At 38.0% G+C, this 19662-nt stretch overlaps 1 protein-coding gene across 3 annotated transcripts in view; it reads right to left on the bottom strand.

Annotated features, from left to right (window-relative positions):
- The window catches only part of jarid2a (jumonji, AT rich interactive domain 2a), a 33825-nt gene extending 15257 nt beyond the window's left edge, over positions 1–18568 (bottom strand). The window contains exons 1-4 of one of the 3 annotated variants that reach the window (XM_057339411.1): positions 17989–18568; positions 9406–9529; positions 7331–7475; positions 5983–6152 (exon numbers count right to left, since the gene is read on the bottom strand). In XM_057339411.1, the coding sequence (XP_057195394.1) occupies positions 5983–6152; positions 7331–7475; positions 9406–9529; positions 17989–18033 (484 nt within the window). In that variant the 5' untranslated portion in view covers positions 18034–18568. The remainder of the gene's footprint in view (positions 1–5982; positions 6153–7330; positions 7476–9405; positions 9530–17988) is intronic. The other 2 variants (XM_057339410.1, XM_057339408.1) reach the window with 2 other exon arrangements.
- Positions 18569–19662: the final 1094 nt, after the last annotated feature.

The following is a 19662-nucleotide window of genomic DNA, read 5'->3' as shown; positions in this document are numbered from 1 at the left end:
TTCTGTGATCCACAGGTTTTGAAAGACATGAGGTTAAAGGGGTCATATGACACGGCTAAAACGAATATTATCTTTTGTTTTAGATGTACGCAGTGTGTATACACGATTTAAGGTTTAAAAACGCTGTATTTTCCACATACCGTGCATGTTTGCATCTCCTCTTTGCCCCGCCTCTCTGAAACGCGCAGATTTTTTACAAAGCTCATCGCTCTGAAAAGCGAGGTTTGCTATGATTGGCCAGTTCACCGGTGCATAGTGATTGGTCGAATACTGAAAGCGTGTGACGGAAATGTAACGCCTCTTACCATATTTGGATCATCACGTTCCAAAGCAATTGTACTGACAGATACGACTAGTGGCGGTTCTACATTGAATTACACCCTGGGCGAGACCCCCTTCGAGCGCCCCCCCCCCAAAAAACCCCACAAAATTCTGCACAAACAGTTACATTTTATTATAACAACATAAGTGAAAATTATATTTCTCAATTAGTTTTTTTTCATGTCATCACATTGTTTAGAGCATAAGAAACAAATGGTAAAAAAACATTTTTGAAAAATGATATTTTATTCATATGTTATGCTATGTCCTCTGTAGTGGACACTAGGACTCAGTTGTTTAAAAAGTACAATTACATGAAATTATATGTATAGGCAAAAACAATGGGATTTTTTTTCAATCACCAATAATTTTTTGGGTTTCAGGATTTTTTTTAACCAAAATTTGTATAAAGATGATTCTCAACTATGTTATGAAAGATATAATGGATTGAATTGATACACCATTTTACTTTATGCAATATGTGGGTAAAATGGCCATACATTAATATTCCCATTCAATGCAATGTATCTATACACTGTATCTAATTTGCATATTAATGTGTTCTTGGAGCAACATTTAATGAAAAAATAAGTGTAATAATTGGAGTAATAATTGGCAACATTTTAATAATAATATATCATATTTCATAGGAATATTGATGTATAATTTATTTCTACTGTATATTCACTTGTTGTGTCTCCCAAAATGCCTGATAAAGATGATTTATTGTTAATAAAGATTATTGTTGTATAAGCATAGCAAGCATCATAGCAAAAAGGCTAACAAACTTAAGAGTTATACCCACCAATTAACACTAGCCCTTCATTCATGACATGGATACCGTAATAATCATACAGAGAGAACATAGTTGCATACCTTTATCTTTTGCTCGTTTCTCCTCTATTTCTTTTCTTTTTTTTCTAAATTGGGCACCTGAAGGCTTTGACCTTTTCCTGTCCATCTCTGTGTATATTTGGCACTCGACAATCAACAGATTTCCCATCCCCCCAACACAACCAGAAGTCAAGACTAAACCAATAGAGTGTTTTCACGATGCGTCATCAATCCGGAAGTCGACCATGTTGGAGGCATTGAAAGTAAGCACTGCTATTGAACCTAATGGAAATCGCAGATTTTGCTGGAGAAAAAAATGATTCTTCTTTAGAAATAACTGTGAAAATAAAGCTCTTTAAATGCAAGTCGATCACACCCCAGAATCGCTATAGACATGTGCTGTAACATCACGTGCAGTATAATTCTACTCTGAACTTCACTCATGAGTCAGCAGTATTGATTGATGACGCGTCATGAAAACACTCTAATGGTGACAACATAATCATTTTGTATTACCTATTTTTATTAGCCATTTCACACAGCTTCTGTGCACGGCACCTTCTCAGCAAGCAGGGGCGCCAATTTGCCAATTCCCCACACAGTGAAATGAATAGAAAACCGCTTCGCAGTGGCGGCACAGAGGAGTTTTTTTAACTGCTCGTGCCGCCCCCCATGTTCATGAAAAAATGCCGCCCCGGGCAGCTGCCGGGTTCGCCCGTGCCAAAAACCGCTACTGGGTACGACCACCTTACTTGCATATACATTTGGGCGGTCTTAGTCAAATCATACCACCAACTGACGTAGATTTGTGGGGGTGTGGTTACACGAGGCGTTTCAGGCAGGTCTGGGTGAGCATTTGCTTTTAGATAGAATGCATCTTTTGTTCCGACACTTGCAATTTTACGTGTCTAATACCAGGGTCGCCTGCATTATTCTATCTCAGGGTACGCACAAAATTCCCCACCCAATATAAAGCTCTCACACACGCAAATACCAAATACTCAAGAAATGCCACAAAAATAACTAATATAAAAGAGATATATACAGTATAAAAGACAAACCTTGCTTATAGCTGTTTGAAGCTTACTCTCCTCCTCCCTGTTTAAGCACCTCCTCGCAGTTCATTTTAATCTCAGGTTGAATGTTCATTAGTGCAAGTCCAGTAAGCCTGGTGTCTTTCATTGTGTTGCGCCATGCACACACTGCAGTTTCGGAAGCGACAATTGCATTTAAATACGGGAGTGAATTCACTAAATTATCATTCCATGTGTGTACAGAACAGGTATAGTCACTCCCGCATTAAGTGATGATTGACACACTGGTAACGCTGTTCTAGCGTTTTGCTGCTGTAAATAAGAATAGCATGCTATTTTTCGGCTTTAATTTAAAGTAAACTACCGCTGACAGGCGTGCTTTGTTTTGTTTATGCTCGGAAGGTTGTATCACGGAGCGCTCCTTTGAAGTGTTGCCATGTTAATTTATTTTTAAGCGCTTTTTATGCTTGATATTTGGTCTTTAGCTCGTAAAGCTCAGTACTTATTTTCTCGGTACTTATTTTCAGTTAGTCTTTGTTGGTTGTTTTTATCTATGAAGATCTGGCAACATGTTACTTTAACAGATCGTGAGAACTGCTAACCTGATACACACATTTGATTTTACAACATACACACTATTTATGTTATTTATTTACTCTCATTCTCTCTTGCTGTCATGAGTGTACACAGATTAATCAATTTTAAATACTCTTTTAATTTTTAAACATATAAATAAAATTATAACTAGCGCCCTCTTATGGTACGCACAGTGCGTACAGCCATACGGCTGCAGGCGCCCCTGTCTAATACATGCATGCGCAACTTATAACACACCAAATACACAGAAGAACACGTATTCGCGCCATATGACCCCTTTAAATAAACTATGACAGAATTTTTATTTTGGGTGAACTGTCCCTTTAAATGCTTACGCGCAAGTGTGCATTTGTGTTCCTCTTCAAATGTTCCATATCTTGCCACTCGGCTATCCCAGATATTAACCGCTTTCTCTCACGCAGTACTGGGATAGCCGAGTGGCTCGCTGCAGTGTTCATCTTGCATGATCCTCACTGAAGGGTTCTGTGCTCACAATGAAGTGCCTGTTCAGAAGCTTTATTCCACATTCCCTCAATAGCCATTTATCTGCACCAAAGTCACTGGGTCCATGGGGCTGGCATGTGCTGTAGCATGTGATTGCGTGTGTGAGAGGCCGTGTGTACGTGAGTGCTTGGGTAGGGGGTGAGGATTATGGTGGAAGAGCGGCCGTATGGCTGCTTTAGTATTTAGTAATTCCAGCTAAATTAGTTTTGTGAATCTGAGGAGACCACAATAACTGACAGAGCACTAAATATCTATTGATACCTGATCGTATATGCTATTATTCGATTTAAACAGATGATCTATGCGAAACGTCATTGTGGATGGAGAGCTATAATTATAAGGGAAATGAGAGTTGGGTTGAATGGTGAAAGAATGAAACTGGGCCCCAAGATTACTGGGAAAGGCTCTTTAAGCCAATCCTCTATCATCAAGGGTTTTAATATGGGCTCCTAGGGGCTTTGAGCTTCTGACTATTGTTCATAGCTCATGAGGTAACCGAACGATTCTTCTCTGTTCTCTGATAATGCTGTAGAGCTAGGATTTGGAAGAGCCAGTAGAAATGTGGAAATCAATGCTGTGATTTCCATACCAACACAACTGGTACTGTTGAATCAGAACTCTATTTTCGCCAATTAACATTAATACTGATTATCAAATTTACAGAGGAGACACTTATGTAGTCTATTTTCTTGAAAGAAGAATCAACATTATGACACGACTCTGATTTGATTTCTTGCTCGTAGCATAATGTGACGTTGCATGAGAAGCTTTGTGTTTTTTCTGTCCCCGATGGGCTGATGTAGCGAGAAGAGAAGGAAAGAGAGAAATGCTGCAGGATTGAAATATATTTAGATAATTTTAGTCATCTGTCACATGAGTAATGAGAGGAGTGTTTGAATAATTCGTATTATTAATATTTTTAATACAGATTTATTGTGAAGCTGAGTTATGACTGACATCATCTATAAAAACAGCCATGACTTTTTAAAAAGGCAATAAACCGATCCGCAATCATGCTCTCAGTACTGACCCAATAATGAAAACAGGTTCTGTTTCATCACAGCGACGAATGAGACTCGGAAAAGATGTTCTCATTTACATTCTTTATGTCTGAAAATCCATTAACCCACTTTGCCCTCAGCCAAGAGTCCATGGCAAATTTAATCAGTCTGTCCTTAGCCGTGCGTGTGAAAAAGAAGACGAAGTTAAACGTTTGCATAGCCTGGTAAGGCTGAGCGAGAAAAAAGAAATCGAAAATAAGACAGAATATGAAGTTAAAGGAATAGTTCTGTCATGAAAATTCTATCATCATTTACGCCCTCTTGTCATTTCAAACCTGTACGACTTTCTTTTTTTCTGCAGAACACAAGAGAAGATATTTTGAAAAATGTTGGTAACAGAACAGCACAGCCCCCCATTCACTTCTATTGTACCAATGCAAACCAACATTCTTCAAAATATCTTCTTTTGTGTTCTGCAGAAGAAAGAAAGTCATAGAGGTTTGAAATGACAAGAGGGTGAGTAAATGATGACAGAATTTTCATTTTGAAGGTCAACTACTCTTTTAACTCAATTTGTGTCCGGTTTCTTTACCAGCCGGTGAAAGATTTAAAGAAAACTACGAGCACAACACTTACAGCTGTCAACAAGCCAGAATGGGATTATATCTCCCTGCTGCTGATATCTCAACTCCTAACATCCTCTGCACACACACACAGTAAATGAAACCCAGTTACGACTAAACTGACTTGATGCAGCAAACCTGCTGTTTTCTTGACAGATGTTTGGATGTACTTTTTATCGTGCTCTGCAGTCCCACACCTTCCTGTCTCTCATGAAGCAACCTGCATTTATAGAGCGGAATTTATTCCAGTAATCCTCATGAACTCAAACGGCATTAAACCAATCGCAGAATTCTAGCATATAACTCAATAACTGAGGTCAACGTTTTTTTCTCACAGTCTTTTTTTACCCACATATTTCAACTAATATCAACATTTTATGTCCATCTTTATGTATTTGGTTCGGTAAGCAAAGTACTGTAGCTGCCAGGGTCCTCATTGCCCTGTGAGGGATTATGTTGTAAAAGTGACCGCCTCACTGAACATTATGCCTTCATTTATAATGCATCACCAATAATTAGGGGCAATAACTGGCAATAAATTGAAAAGCAAAGAGTGATACAGGCTTCTCAGTGGCAAGGCATATCTTCAAGACCAGTGTAATAAGAAAAGCCACAAAAACAACGTTATGGTCAAAGCAGACCTTGCGATTATATGTTTGTGTGTATAGAAGCGAAAGATTGGAGTTGAAGTAAGCACAGCTTTGAGGTTTGAGGTAAAAGCTGAGCCTTCACCAGAGTTCTGTGAGACAGGCTTTGACTGTAATGTGCCCTGGGACATTATCCAAACACAAATAATGTAAAGAATACCAGAGGAAGGAAAAATCACATGTGAGATCTCTTTTACAGGCCTTTACGGCTTTAATAGATTTCAAGGCTTCTGCTTCTCAGATTTCACCCCTGAGTTTTGCTATCCACATTCATTTTCTTTAAGCTATGCACAAGCAATAAAGGAGACTCCCATGCGATAAATAAATGTGTGCTGCCTACTAAGAATAACCGAGTCTGTTTACATTTTTGGAGTTGAATGAGTGCAACAAAATGAAGAAGACGGTGATTGCATGGACCCACCTCGGAGACAAAGGAAGGTGAGAAAGTCTTCCGTTTTGGGTTTGCGCTTTGTGAGGGGGTTGAGAAGGGCAGCGGGGCTTGGGGGCATGACCTCCAGCACCTTCAATGGGGTGGAAGTGGGAGAACAGGGATGAGACTGAGCAAACTTCCTCTGAGCCCGCAGTCTGGGCCTGGTGCGAGAAACAGAGAGAGAGAGAGAGAGAGAGAGATGGGAAAATTCATTTGAAACATTTTTTAAATGCTGTATATTAACAAGCACTACTTCATGGGGTTAATTAAGAGACCATTCCAAATTTTCATTTAATCAGCATTTATAGATGTACTGTGTCCATTCCAGTCCAGTGTCTGTTGAATTTCAACAAAATCAAACCTCAGGAGTGACAAAGTCATCCAACAGTAATATGAAAGACTGATAACATGACAAGACACATGAAAACTGTGATAAAAAAATCTATGTTATCACACAAAAAGTAATTTTGAACGTTTCCTAAATACATCTACAAAATTCCTGTTGTATTGCTTAAAAGTCAATACGAACTTGTTTTCTTTGCTGTATTTGAGGTCTTAAAAAATACAGAGCATCGTTTCTGTTATTGTAACCTGTTTCTACAGTTTTCATTTTCTACAAATAAAGGCAAATAGAAACAATATTTTTACTTACAATTTGGGAGAAATATCATTTTACCTAAACACATACCTAGTAAATTTTAAAATCAGAAAATCTGGTTTTGAAATGGTCTCTTAATTTTTTCCACGGCTGTAATTTTTTATTTGACTTTTACAAACTAGATTTTCAAAGGCCAATAGAGGAAAAATACAGAAGCAAGGTGATTAAGAGCACACAAAGTACATCTGTACACAAACATAGGTCACGTTTTCTGAATTGCTCTTTTGGTGGGAAAAGAGATGTACTGTATTCTCATAGAGAAACTGTGGAGAGCAGTAGTTTTGTCTGTCATATAAAAGCTCAGCAAAATCTGTCTGTGTGAATCATTTTTCTTTGTTAAAAAACAGCATAATTGCATTTTAGATGCTGCTCCCCACAACTGGAAGTCCACAGACGGCTTCTTAACTATCTTAACCAGCAAGACTTATTTGATCAACCAGCAAACAAGTACTAACTAACATAAACCGTAAAGACTGAAATGGAAATGTATGTCTTTTATGATATACTGTACATACATACATAGAATACAATACAAGAGTATGTAATTGTGAACTATAACGTGTAATTTAAGTGATATTTTTACACTTAAATCAAACTTCATGCCATCATTCATACATCTAGCCACCACATCTTCTGTCTGGAGATCTTAAACAGCCAGACAAATAATCACAGTAAACTCACCTCTTTCTGACAGGCTCATCTATTGAATACTCATGGCTGCAGTCTTTGCTCTGAGTTGTATGCTGTGTCCTGTCTGACTTACAGCTTCCAGCATACAGCCCAGCTTTAGACCCCGAACCATTTAAATGACCATTTGCAAAGGAGCCTGGGAAGGGAGGTACAGTTAATTTAAAGCAATTGACATAGACACATAGTACAGAAAAAAAGCAATTATCATCACCCTATTATTTCTATCCATTAAAAACGTGAAATGTAACGGAAACAAATGTTAAGCAATGCAACTCTGTGCTGCTCCTCAAAGTCTCAGAGGTTTGAAGCTGGACTGTTCCTACTTCCCATAATTTATACAATGAATGAACAAAGTGCACACAAACAGTATTCTGCCTAGAGACATTTATCCAAGGCATTATTCATGTCAAATGGCCATAAAATGAGTTAACTTACAAATACAAAGCTATAGAAAAATTATTATTATAATTTATCTGCCCTGTATTATAGTAGATCTGTCAAATTATGAAGGACCCTATAAGAAAATTCAACAAAAAATCATGCAAATCAAATAAAATGTCAAACATGAACTGCACAGGTTACTGGCTTGTGAATTGCAATAAAACATTTCTGAATTCTGTAATTGACTAATTTTATTGCGTAAAATGTGCTCAAAACTCCTCAGAGAAGCGATGCTTTCAACAACTCCTTCAGTGTTTGCTGCTGAACGCACATACGGTAGGTGAGCTCATGAGCGGTTCTCTTCATGCCCTTGACATTCTCTTCTAGATGATGCAGTGCACCATACACAAGCAGACAGGTCATTGAGTTCACCCCATTAGTGCAGTTATTTAGGCAGTGAGAACACAGCGCAGCCCCGGCGTATGACACCCTTACAGAGAGGGTATTATTCAAGGCATAATTTACTTTGCTCACACATTTTCAGCGCAATCATGGCGGAACAATAATAATCGTAATGGATCATTGAGAGGCTGATGGAATAAAGTTTAAGAGAGTCACAGCTAGATGCAACCACATGAGCTGGAGAATCTGACACGCTTTTAAAATAGCTCATGATAAGTTTACTTGACAGATTAACTACACATTGAGATTGAGTTAAACTTGTGAGTCGACACGTTCTGTGGTGTAACATCTTAAAGTGATAGTTCACCCAAAAAGAAAAATTCTGTTATCCTTTACTCACCCTCTTGTTATTTCAAAACTGTATGGCTTTTTAAGACGTTTTAAAGAAAGCTGGTAAGCGAACAGCACTGGGACCTATTCACTTCTATTGGACACAAAACCAATGCAAGTGAATGGGTGCCGGTTACCAACATTCTTCAAAATATCTTCTTTTGTGTTCTGCAGAAAGTCATATGACAAGAGAGTAAATGATGACAGAATTTGAATTTTTGGGTGAACTATCACTTTAAAATCATTTGCAACAGCATTTTATATTTATTATGCATGCAACTCTTACGAACTCATACTGATTGAGACATACCAACTGTCGCACCGTGAGACCATTTAAAATGAGGCATATGCCTTTCTTATATATAAATTGCAACCTTAAAGTGTTGATGTTGATAAAAAAAATGTTATGCAACTACCCATTAAACCCATCGAAATTCTAGTGTTGCCTTAATGTTTAATTTGGTTACAACAGAACTATATCATTTATTTTATTTATTCAATCAGTCATTAATCTGAAGTCAAAACCTCTTGAGTTTTAAAAAATAAATACTTTGCCATTATGATTAAGTGCAATATTTTCTATTCATGTTGTGTTACATGAACTTTTTAAAAGCAAATCTTCTGTCTAGTGTGTGTTAAGTACTCTAATAGGTTTCAAAAAGAAATGTCAGATGTGACAGCTGTTCCAAACATCAACATCTTCCTGTAGTCTAGAGCACTACAGGCAACTGCACCATAAAAACATCAGGCTCATTTTAAAGCAACATGCAACCGTATGCTGAATCTAAAAACACCATCTACAGTATGTGTTTGTACCGTTGTTACATTCACATATAACAACAAGAAAGAATGAATATTATAAATATACTTTACACAGTTTACAGTATACTCACCATTAACCATTCCAGTGGAGCCATCCACTTGTCTCTTCTGAGCTCTCTTGAACTCTTTAAGAGAGAGGTACAGCACCCTGCGGACCACCCTCTCTTCTGACCAAGGGATTCCATCATTATCATCCTGCAGAAAGAAAAATACAGTCAATATTAAAGATGTACGAATCAAACAATGAACCAAAACTTTTCAAACGTTTGTGTAAAAAAGTGACAAAAAAAATCTAGTTTTACTTTAATATACACTCTTAAAAATAAAGGCGCTTTAATGCTTCGAAGCTTTCCTGTAGCTCAGTGGTAAGAGCATGGTGCTAACAACGCCAAAGTCATGGGTTCGATCCCAGGGGATTGCACATACTTAGAAACAAATGTATAATACAATGCAATGTAAGTCGCTTTGGATAAAAGTGTCAGCCAAATTCATAAATGTAAAAGGTTCATCACAGCGATGCCATATTAGAACAACTTTTGGTTTCACAAAGAACCATTCAGTCAAAGGTTCTTTAAAGAATCATCTCTTTCTTACCTTTTATAATCTGAAGAACGTTTTTAAAACATTCACCTGTTTACCTAGTTTCATATATTGAAATGAAATTACTTAAAGGAACAGTTCACCCAAAAATGAAAATTCTGTCTCCATTTATGCGCACTCAAGTTGTTCCAAATCTGTATAAATGTATTTGTTCTGATGAACACAGAGAAAGATATTTGGTAGAATGCTTGTAACCAAACAGAACACTTATCCAGTAGAAATATTTTGCAAGTGCTATATTGTAAGACAGCTTTTCACCTACAGACTCCTATCACCACACATGTAACTTTTGTTTGCGAACCGATCGAGGCGTTTTATAAGCTCGAATGCTCCCCTCCCCCAGCGACAGCAATGTGAAACGCTTGAGATGGTTAGGATGATGTGAAGTGCTTGACTTGACCCCAGCTTAGGGCCCCCTCATGGCACACGTAGAAAGTGCCACTCTCTAGGAAACTTCCAGTTGCCATGGAGACAGTCTTCTACAGGTCCTCCGTGTCAGTCATGTGAAAGTCTCAGTCAGGGTGAACGCAAAACGATATGACATTTCAAAAGCGAGGGGCATGCTATATTATTTACTAGATTACACAAGCAGGTGTAGATGAAGCCACTATCAATAAACTGCATAGTAAATCTTTAACACAATAGCACAAAACAGATCTAATCAGCTTGATGTCGCTTAACTTTACAATGCACATGTAATTGACCATAACACTTTGTAAAAAATAAAAATGTGTCATGGAGTTATCTGGCAATAAGCATAGTTTCTGCAAGCATGAAGCATAATTTCAATAGCGGTTTAATTGGTTGTTTATAACTCTGTTGGGCTGATAACTGAAGTGCTGCATGAACTGATGTCCTTTCAGTAAAAAACATTCTGATTCTTACAAGAGGTTGTGTGCGTGAGACCGATAAAGCAGTTTTATATCCCACTAGTGTTAAAGTGGCTTATCAAAGCTTGTGTATTACTGGAGTATGGCCACATTCTGAATCTGTGGCCAAATTCACCATCCAAATGCCAGCACACACTGCTCCGCCAATTTCAAAATGAAATTTGCTTGCTTGTTGATTGCAAATTGACAGTAAAGTGAAATACTATTTTGGTATAAACACAGCAGGTATTAATTAAAAAGCAGCATACAGTAGGCAATATACAGTAACTCCACCGTGTCCACTGTGACTAAATCAGTTTTTCTGGTTTTAAAATGTACTATTTGTCTATAAGCACTATAGGTGTATATGTGTTTCGGTAAAATGATCATTTTTGTTTCATTCTGTGAACTACTAACAATACTTCTCCCAAATTTCAAGGAAAAATATTGTTCCTATTTGTATTTATTTGCACAAAATGAAAACTGGAGAAACAGGTCAAAATAACAGAAAAGACGCTTTGTATTTTTTTCAGACCTCAAATACGGCAAAGAAAACAAGTCCATATTCACTTTTAAGCAATACAACAGTAATATTTGTATGTATTTAGGAAAAGTACAAAATGTATTATTTTGTGTGATAACCTCAATTTTTATGTTTTCATGCGTCTTGTTATGCTGTCAGTCTTTCACATTGCTGTTGGATGACTTTGTCACTCCTGAGGTTTGATTTTGTTGATATTCAACAGACACTGGACTGAAATGGCCACAATACATCTAAAAATTTGGAATGGTCTCTTAATTCTTTCCGCGGCTGTATATAAGCATATGGGCTCTCACAATATCGGATTTTCACTACATGATTATCGTGGCCAAAAGAATTCACGGTCACAGCATTATCATAGTATCTATTGAGAAGGACAAATAATAGATCTTACAATAACACCAGCATCTCTCATCAGCACAGATTTCTGATCAGTGAGCTACTCTTTATTAATGTGCCAGCGGCCATGTCTATTATTGATAAAGGTGTATTGTGTCTGAAGCCATGAGGATAAGTCTATCATGCTACACGCACAAAGCAACTCTTTTAAGACAATGTACAATATACAAGGAATATATAGCAATAGAAGTAAAAGACTTTTGTTTGTTTTTATATACTTTTGCTTTTATACAACAGGAGGCAATAAGAAATTAGAGTAGAGTGTGAACGGTATCAGGAAATGACGGTTGAAAATATGTCAATTGTGTGATTCGCAAAATACAACTGTTTGCCATGACTGGTGGTCTACAACAGGGGGGGGGGTCGCAAGGCCGCGAGGGCGGGGTCGCAAGATGATTCCCAGAAATCTTTTTTTTTATTATTAGAAACAGCGTATTTTATCAATAAGTGTAACAAAATATGAAAATATTATTTAAGTCAAAAATAAAACCATGCAAATAAAAGGCCACCAGCCTTTCGAATTGACTTCCCCTCGATCATGACCCCTGAGGTGATTACGTCACATTAACGACATCAGCAATCGCATTAGGTTAGGTGCAGCGAGTTAATTTACAGCACCATGTTAAACATCACCATGTGTGCACGATTATTTTTCAGGCTTTAAGTTTAAGATATTTTTATTTGTCGAAATGAAACGTTGGTTAATATCGACCAAAGACAATGCAGGGAGGCCAGCAGAGGAGAGCGGAGAAGCGCCGCAGTCAGAAAGGCCATGACCTCAGGTACAAAAAGAGACTGGCGTTTGCATAAAAAGGACATCTGTCAGCACTCGAATCAGTTTGATGAAATGTGACCTGTAGTAATAGTTCATGGTTTATGTATAACAACAAGTAAACTAATGAGCAAATTACTACAAAATAATATTATGTTCGACTGTGTTCTTTTGTGTTGTCATTATGCGTGTGTTTGGTTAGACCTAATAAGTGCATGTGCGCAGTTGCGCGCAACGTTTGTATACTTTGCACCTCCGAGGATAGTGGGGGTCTCGAGTCACTGGCACTGTTATTTTGGGGATCGTGTGCTGAAAAGTTTGGGAACCCCTGGTCTACAAGACTGTCCTTAACAAATGGGGAAAATGTTTACATTTAGTGTCTTCAATCCAGAGATCAAGTAAAAGCACCGGAACAACAACCAATCAAAAGTCAGAAAAGTAATTGCAAAATAATAGGATGCAGGCATGTTTTGCAGATTAAATTCTAGTCTGCGGGTTTGATTTGCATACAGATAACTCCTTAAACTGCCTTTATTAAACATGATGGCTTTAGTGAGTAAACTGGTCCCTTATGCATAAGCAGCTTGTGGTAAAAACATGAAATCCTTTGCAGCACAGTCTTAAATAAATGCTTTAACTCTAGCTAAAGGTTTGGGCACTGATTTCTAAAGAGCTTGTCTGAAGTACATGAGTTGGATCTACAGACACACGCACAGATCAAATTTAAACAGGGCTGCAGGAGCAACAAGGCTCCGAGCCAACCTGCCAACAGATCACAACTGACCTTGCCACCCATCTGTCTCACACAAGACACTGGCCACTCTCTCTCTCTCTCTCTCTCTCTCTCACACACACGCACGCACGCACGCACGCACACACACACACACACACACACACACAGATGACGACTACTAAAGTTAAAAGAAGCAAGCTGGCATGAAAGAGAAATAGATCTATTATTTACAAAGGGCCAAGAAGCTGACATTAAAGCTGCATTGGCTGGCCTAGCGGCACGGTGCACGCTTGCAGGTGATTGTACACGACGTGACCGGCTGTGCTCTCAAGGAAATTTAACTCGCATAAGCTTCTCCAAAAAGCTATTCGACGTGTCTCAATGTCACACAACCTCTGCAGCCACAAAGGTGACAGTTAATTTGCGCTTCTTAAGTGCTACACCTGATTCCTCCTCACTGGTTAGAATTGAAAAAGATGTAAAGAAACTGCAAACTGACAAGAAAGGTTTGTCAAAATTTGCCTGTGCTCAATGCATCATACTGCATGCTGTATTCGGATGAGAACCGGAATTTTTTTTTTTTTCATTTTTAAATTGCTCATTGGTAAAGTTTAAAGCTAAAGTGCAGCCATCTCCTGTAAAAACATCTTTATACTTGCATTGGAAATAAATTGCTCAAAATGTTGAAACAAAGTATTCAGAATGCGATGCAATTTTACTTTGTACTTTAGCACCCCCATACCTGTAAAATTATACTTAGGCCCAATCCCACCCCTTACCCCTACACTTTCCCCTAACCCTCCGTTTGGCACATTCACGTGAAGGGGTAGGGGTGTCTCAATTCTCTTTTGGTTGAAGGGGTAGGGGTAAGGGGAAGGGCCAGATAGCCCTTCAAACGAAGATTTTTCGAACCTCACTTCAAACGAAGGGCTAGGAGAAATTTCCAACATGGCTGCTCACTCGATCAAGCATACCCATAAATGTAAATCATTTTTGCCATTAATAAGGATTTTATGACATTTTTCATTTTATGTATATGTCACATTCAATCTTGTGTTTGTATTTACGGTGATGTTCTTTTAATGTTTGCAAAAAATCGCTAAAGTTTGCTAGCGGACAGCACTGATTGCACGATATTAGAAAATATATTTTTATGTCATATACCCGGTGCATCGGCGCATGTCCTCTGACGTAACGTTAGGACCTAGCAACGACGTATGATGACGTATAACAGTGTAGTAGTGGTGTCCCATTTCTTAGCGGAAAATTTGTAACCCTTTCCACTTTGTTTCAAGAGGCAAGGGGAAGGGGCGAGGGGTAGAAAATAGAATTGGGATTGGGCCTTAATACTCAAGGGGGACTCCCCAGTCCCCACAATACTGTTTACGGCACCATATCCTATAGGTATGTCTATTGTCTATCAAGGACACTTTGTTTCCAGTGATGGCACCTCCACACAATCACCTAGCTATGAAGAAAGATTGCTGCAGACAGAGCCAAGAAAGCACACACCCACCCCTCTCCTGCCATGAAAACCCCTTACCTTTCGCCTGTCCCTTTCCATGCATATTTTTAATGCATTTGTGATACTTCTTAAAACACAAATCTGGGTGAACCGAGAGACAACAGCTGCAAATGGAGTCACCTTGCACTAATTTGCACCCAATGTGACGCTGAGGGTTAAAGGGACAGTTCACCCGAAAAATAACATTCTGTCATCACTTACTCACCCTCGAGTTCCAAATCTGTATCAATTTCTTTGTTCTGATGAACACAGAAAGTTATTTAGAAGAATGCTTGTAGCCAAACAGTTCTTGGTCACCATTGACTACCATTGTAGGAAAAATTGCAATTCTTCAAAATAACTTCTTTTGTGTTCAACAGAACAAATAAATGTATATAGCAAACTTTCCTACTATGGTAGTCAATGGTGGACAAGAACTGTTTGGTTACATGCATTCTTCCAAATATCTTTCTCTGTGTCCATCAGAACAAATACATTTATACAGATTTGGAACAACATGATGATGAATAAACGAAGACAGAATTTTCATGTTTGGGTAAACTGTTCCTTTAAGCTATCGGTTACATGTGAACGCTGTAGAAGAACCTTTCTTTGTCAGGCTTCAGAAATCAAACAGAAACACAGTAGAACCATGGTTCATACTCCATGCCAGAAAACACTAAATGCAGCAATGCTTACTCATCACAAGCGCTTTGAACACTCCAGAAGCAAATAATCTGTCACGCAAACAAATGACAGAGCTGTTAAATCAAACAACAATAAAGCCAAATACATCTCAGGATAATAACAATCTCTCGATAACAACGTCACAGTTATAATCACACTCTGTTCAGCAGGCCCATTGTAATACAGTGTCTATGGAGTTTGGGATGACTGCATCAATTAGAGCACAGCTGGACATGTCTGAGATGGAGGGATGGAGCAGCCATTACATGCTGCCTGCAGTTTTTACATCACCCTTTGTTTTATTTGAGAGCTGTAAGACAGCCACAAAATTTCATATCACGGATAAAGTGCAATAAGGCTGTGCAGCGGCAGCCTATGTGATATGAGCGATTAGTTTCTAGACTTTTCTGGATTTTTCATCGCATGAATACTATTCAGTCATTGACTGTTGTTATGGCAGTGGAAAATTTGTGCACATGCAATCAAATACGATTTTTTTTAGATCAATGCTATATAGGATCAAACATGTCCAAGTTGCAGAAAATATCTTGGCAATGTAATGACAATCCAAGACAACATACACATTACTTGAAGACATTCGGAAGTTTAAGAAAAACATTTTGAGTTACCAGTCACAACTAAACAAGATATTCATGATGTGCAATTGATTATTTCCCAAACTAAAAACATTTCTGTGAACACTCATATTGTCATGCTAGTGTTAGTAAATGTAGCTCTATCTTAAACTGGGTAAGTGTTGCATGAGCTTTAGTTCTCCATTACTGTGTGAAGCAAACTGATGCCAAGGATGAGTATGAGGGAGCTAAACATATCAAATATCTGACTACTGAAGCCAAAGAAAATGAGCAGGACATGAGAGCTCATGGTTTAGATGTTCATCTCTGGCATGTGAGGCAGGCCTGTGGACATTGTAAACACTTTGCGATATATATCTGGCAGTTTTTACTCTGTTGTGACACTAAATAGATTGTTGGGCTTGGGAGAGTGCAAAACATGATTTCTTATAGCCTTCTGGATTTATGCAACCTATTTGGTCAATTAACACTTCACTTGAATAATATTACAAGAATCCATGTTATGTACTGTGACCTAATCTAGAGTGATTCATGTAATATTCCTAAACAGAAAGAAAAGGATCAGATCACATAATGGGAACTTTAACACAAAGAGAACCACTGTGTAAACACAGGCCGGTTTTCAACAGAAAGTGACATCGATTCAACTGCGGCCAATTCATTTAGGCCTACTCTTAAATCTCTTGATCCCTGTGTTGATATAATATTTAAGAACATCCTGTTAGGCAAGCGAGCAGAAAGAATGTAAAATATTCTCAGTCTGAATATGCAAAATGCGCTATTTATAACCACAGCCTTCATTTTTTTTAGTTTAGTCATAACACTATACCTTCATTTTGAAACACTATACCTTCATTTTGAAGTGTTTGTGCTAGTAATGACAACGGCTTGTGTCCTGATAAAACAGACAGTGAAGAGCTCCTTCAACGTGTCTGAAATCTTAGCAACAGCTATTTGATCCACATCATTGCATTGAATTACAGTGAATACCAACTAAATTCATAATTGTTCCTAATGATAATTTTCAGCTTGTACTTCTAGCCATGTACAGCTATTAAAACTCAAGAGAATTACTGACAGCAGTACAACTAGCTATTAAAAATGCAAAATTAAAGTCAAACTCCAGCTGAATGGAAGCATCTTAGAAACCTTAAGTCTCTATTACAGTACAGTACATTTGCAAGTTTACAGATGAGGCCTTCAATGGCAAAAATTCTCATAAATTCTTTAAAAAAGTAAAAAAATGAAAAAGGCATTTCCATAACCAAAAGCACATAAATCTTGGACACTATACTGAAAGCAATTTAACAAAACCTATTATAGATTTGAATGTCAGATGGAGGTAAGAATAACACCAGTGATGCCACATGATAAAATGTCTCGAGTCTTGGCTGAGACATTACATCGTGGTCACTTTGTGGACGTGTATGTGTTTGCAATGTCTGTCTGCGTCTGCCTCCGTCTGCCTTTCAATGTCACAAGAACTTCGCTATTGAGATCGTGGCTGGTGTTTGCTTTGTAGTAAAGGCACAACCTATCTATGACCTCGTATTTGGGTAGTCGTTGCCTTATAGCAAACATACAAATGCTACAACTATTCTGGTTACACATCTAAAGCAACTATCTGACAGTCAGGATCAACAGAACAACATGACACACTAACCGGAAATGCGAAATGTATCAGTGTACACTTCAAAAGCCTAAAGCGTGTGGGTCAACAGCGAGATTTACATCGGCCAGACTGTCCTTAAACTCAAATTCAAAGTCGACTACATTACAGTGGTCATTCTAACATTTGACCTAATTCTGTCACCAAACCCGATGATATAATAACACGGGGACACTGAATTAATGGTTAACGTTAATGAAAATTAAAACTGGTCTATTGAGGCAGCTCGCGCTGAACGCGATGGTCACGCGACGGACACGATTAAACGTCAAATATCCACTTACAAATTTCTTTTGAATGATATTTCTCTTCGGCCTTTCCCTACTCATTTTGCTCTCCAGATTGAATTCATTAAAGATCGGAAGGCCAAGTCAATTCCGATAAAAATCTTTCCGTTGTTGTAGCACGTGATTATTTAAATCCCTGGTAGCAATATGTCGAGGTAGGCAGCAGTGTGTGTTATCCCGATCGGCGGAGCCTCTTCTTTTCACAGCTCGAACAGACGAAAGAGGTTCAAGAAACCGAATCTAAACATCCATGGCGATTAAAAAGGGGTATATGCAAAAAGCACAAGGGCAGCAATCCACGGAAACGAGCCGGAGCAGCCGATCTTCCATATGAGAGCTGAAACGGCGTATTGTCAGTTCTCCCCGCACGACATTCTTGCAGTCAAAATAAAAGCCAGCGTTTGGCTTCTATCCTCGTAGGTCGTAACGTGTCGTTTATTGTTACATTATGCGGGTGCAAAATAGTCAGTCGCACCAAAACGAAAGATGTGGAGTTGGGTTTTGGCTGCCGCTGTGCTCCTCATATTGTGTGAACTCGATGGCACCGATGTTAATGCGACCTAGTGGCGTCTTTCGTAAGAGGGACCGGTCCGTCCTATCACTCTCGCCGAGCAAGTTTAGCGGTACATTTAAAAAGGCTGCCAAATCTTTGTCTTTAGTATTTTTCTTCTCGTATTCCAAGAATTTGAATGATTTGTTTAAGAATTTAGCTATTTCATTTAATAACTGTTATGCGTAAACAAAATAAATTCTCTAAGATTTATCCAGATGTTATTAGGAATGTCATGATTGTTTATTACTATCATCTTTCTGACATATGATAAACAATGTTACATGAATGTGGCCATGTGTTTTGGTCAATGACGACAAAATAAAAGGCCTGTCTAAATATATAAACAATATATTTATGAGTTAACTGCGTATTTGCAAAATTGAAGGACTAGTTTATATTTAGTAAAGGTTGTATGTTTTGAATTGAATTGGTTACTTTTAAGAATTTAGATAACACAAAAACTGAACAAACACAAATGTTTTGCGTGAAAACTCATACTTAAGGGCTGGTTTACCCTGACTGGTTATGTGAATATGTACAAACAATTATAGTACATAAAGCAAAAACTGCTAGAATGCATTGCACTGTGCCAATTTTGGTAAAATCAAGGAGTCTTTAAGGATTGTAGCAATCCCCACTGTGATAATCCACAGATTATTTCTAAAAATAAACATTACGATCAGCTATGCCTGTATAACAAATTATGTACTTTCTCTTATTGTAGTGTTTAGTATAATGATTGTTATTCATTTGAATACGACCTAAAAGTCTGTCTCAAAATGTCATGATTTGTGTTGCAAGCTGTATCTTTTCAACAATGCTGATATTTTCAGAATGATCTGTTTTCTTTAAAAATTGGAAAAAATATGGGAACAAGAGATATTGCTGTGATTTTGCTGATAGACTAAAGATTTGCTAAAATCTGTTCTTGGGCTTTTCACCAGAAAATACGGAAGAAATGGTATCATTCAGTCAGAGCCACGGGGCAGATAGGCCTCTTTAATTGGAATAGGGTTAAAAATAACCTCAAGATGTATCAGGGGTATATCACAGCACAAGAGCCTATTTCATTACAGCAGAAACTTCTGGTCAGATATGTGAAGACAAGGACAGGGAAA

Source organism: Triplophysa rosa, linkage group LG8 (assembly GCF_024868665.1).
Source record: "Triplophysa rosa linkage group LG8, Trosa_1v2, whole genome shotgun sequence".
Taxonomy (NCBI): domain Eukaryota; kingdom Metazoa; phylum Chordata; class Actinopteri; order Cypriniformes; family Nemacheilidae; genus Triplophysa; species Triplophysa rosa.
Note: the sequence above shows the minus strand (reverse complement) of the source record. Positions and strands in the feature narration are given on the sequence as shown.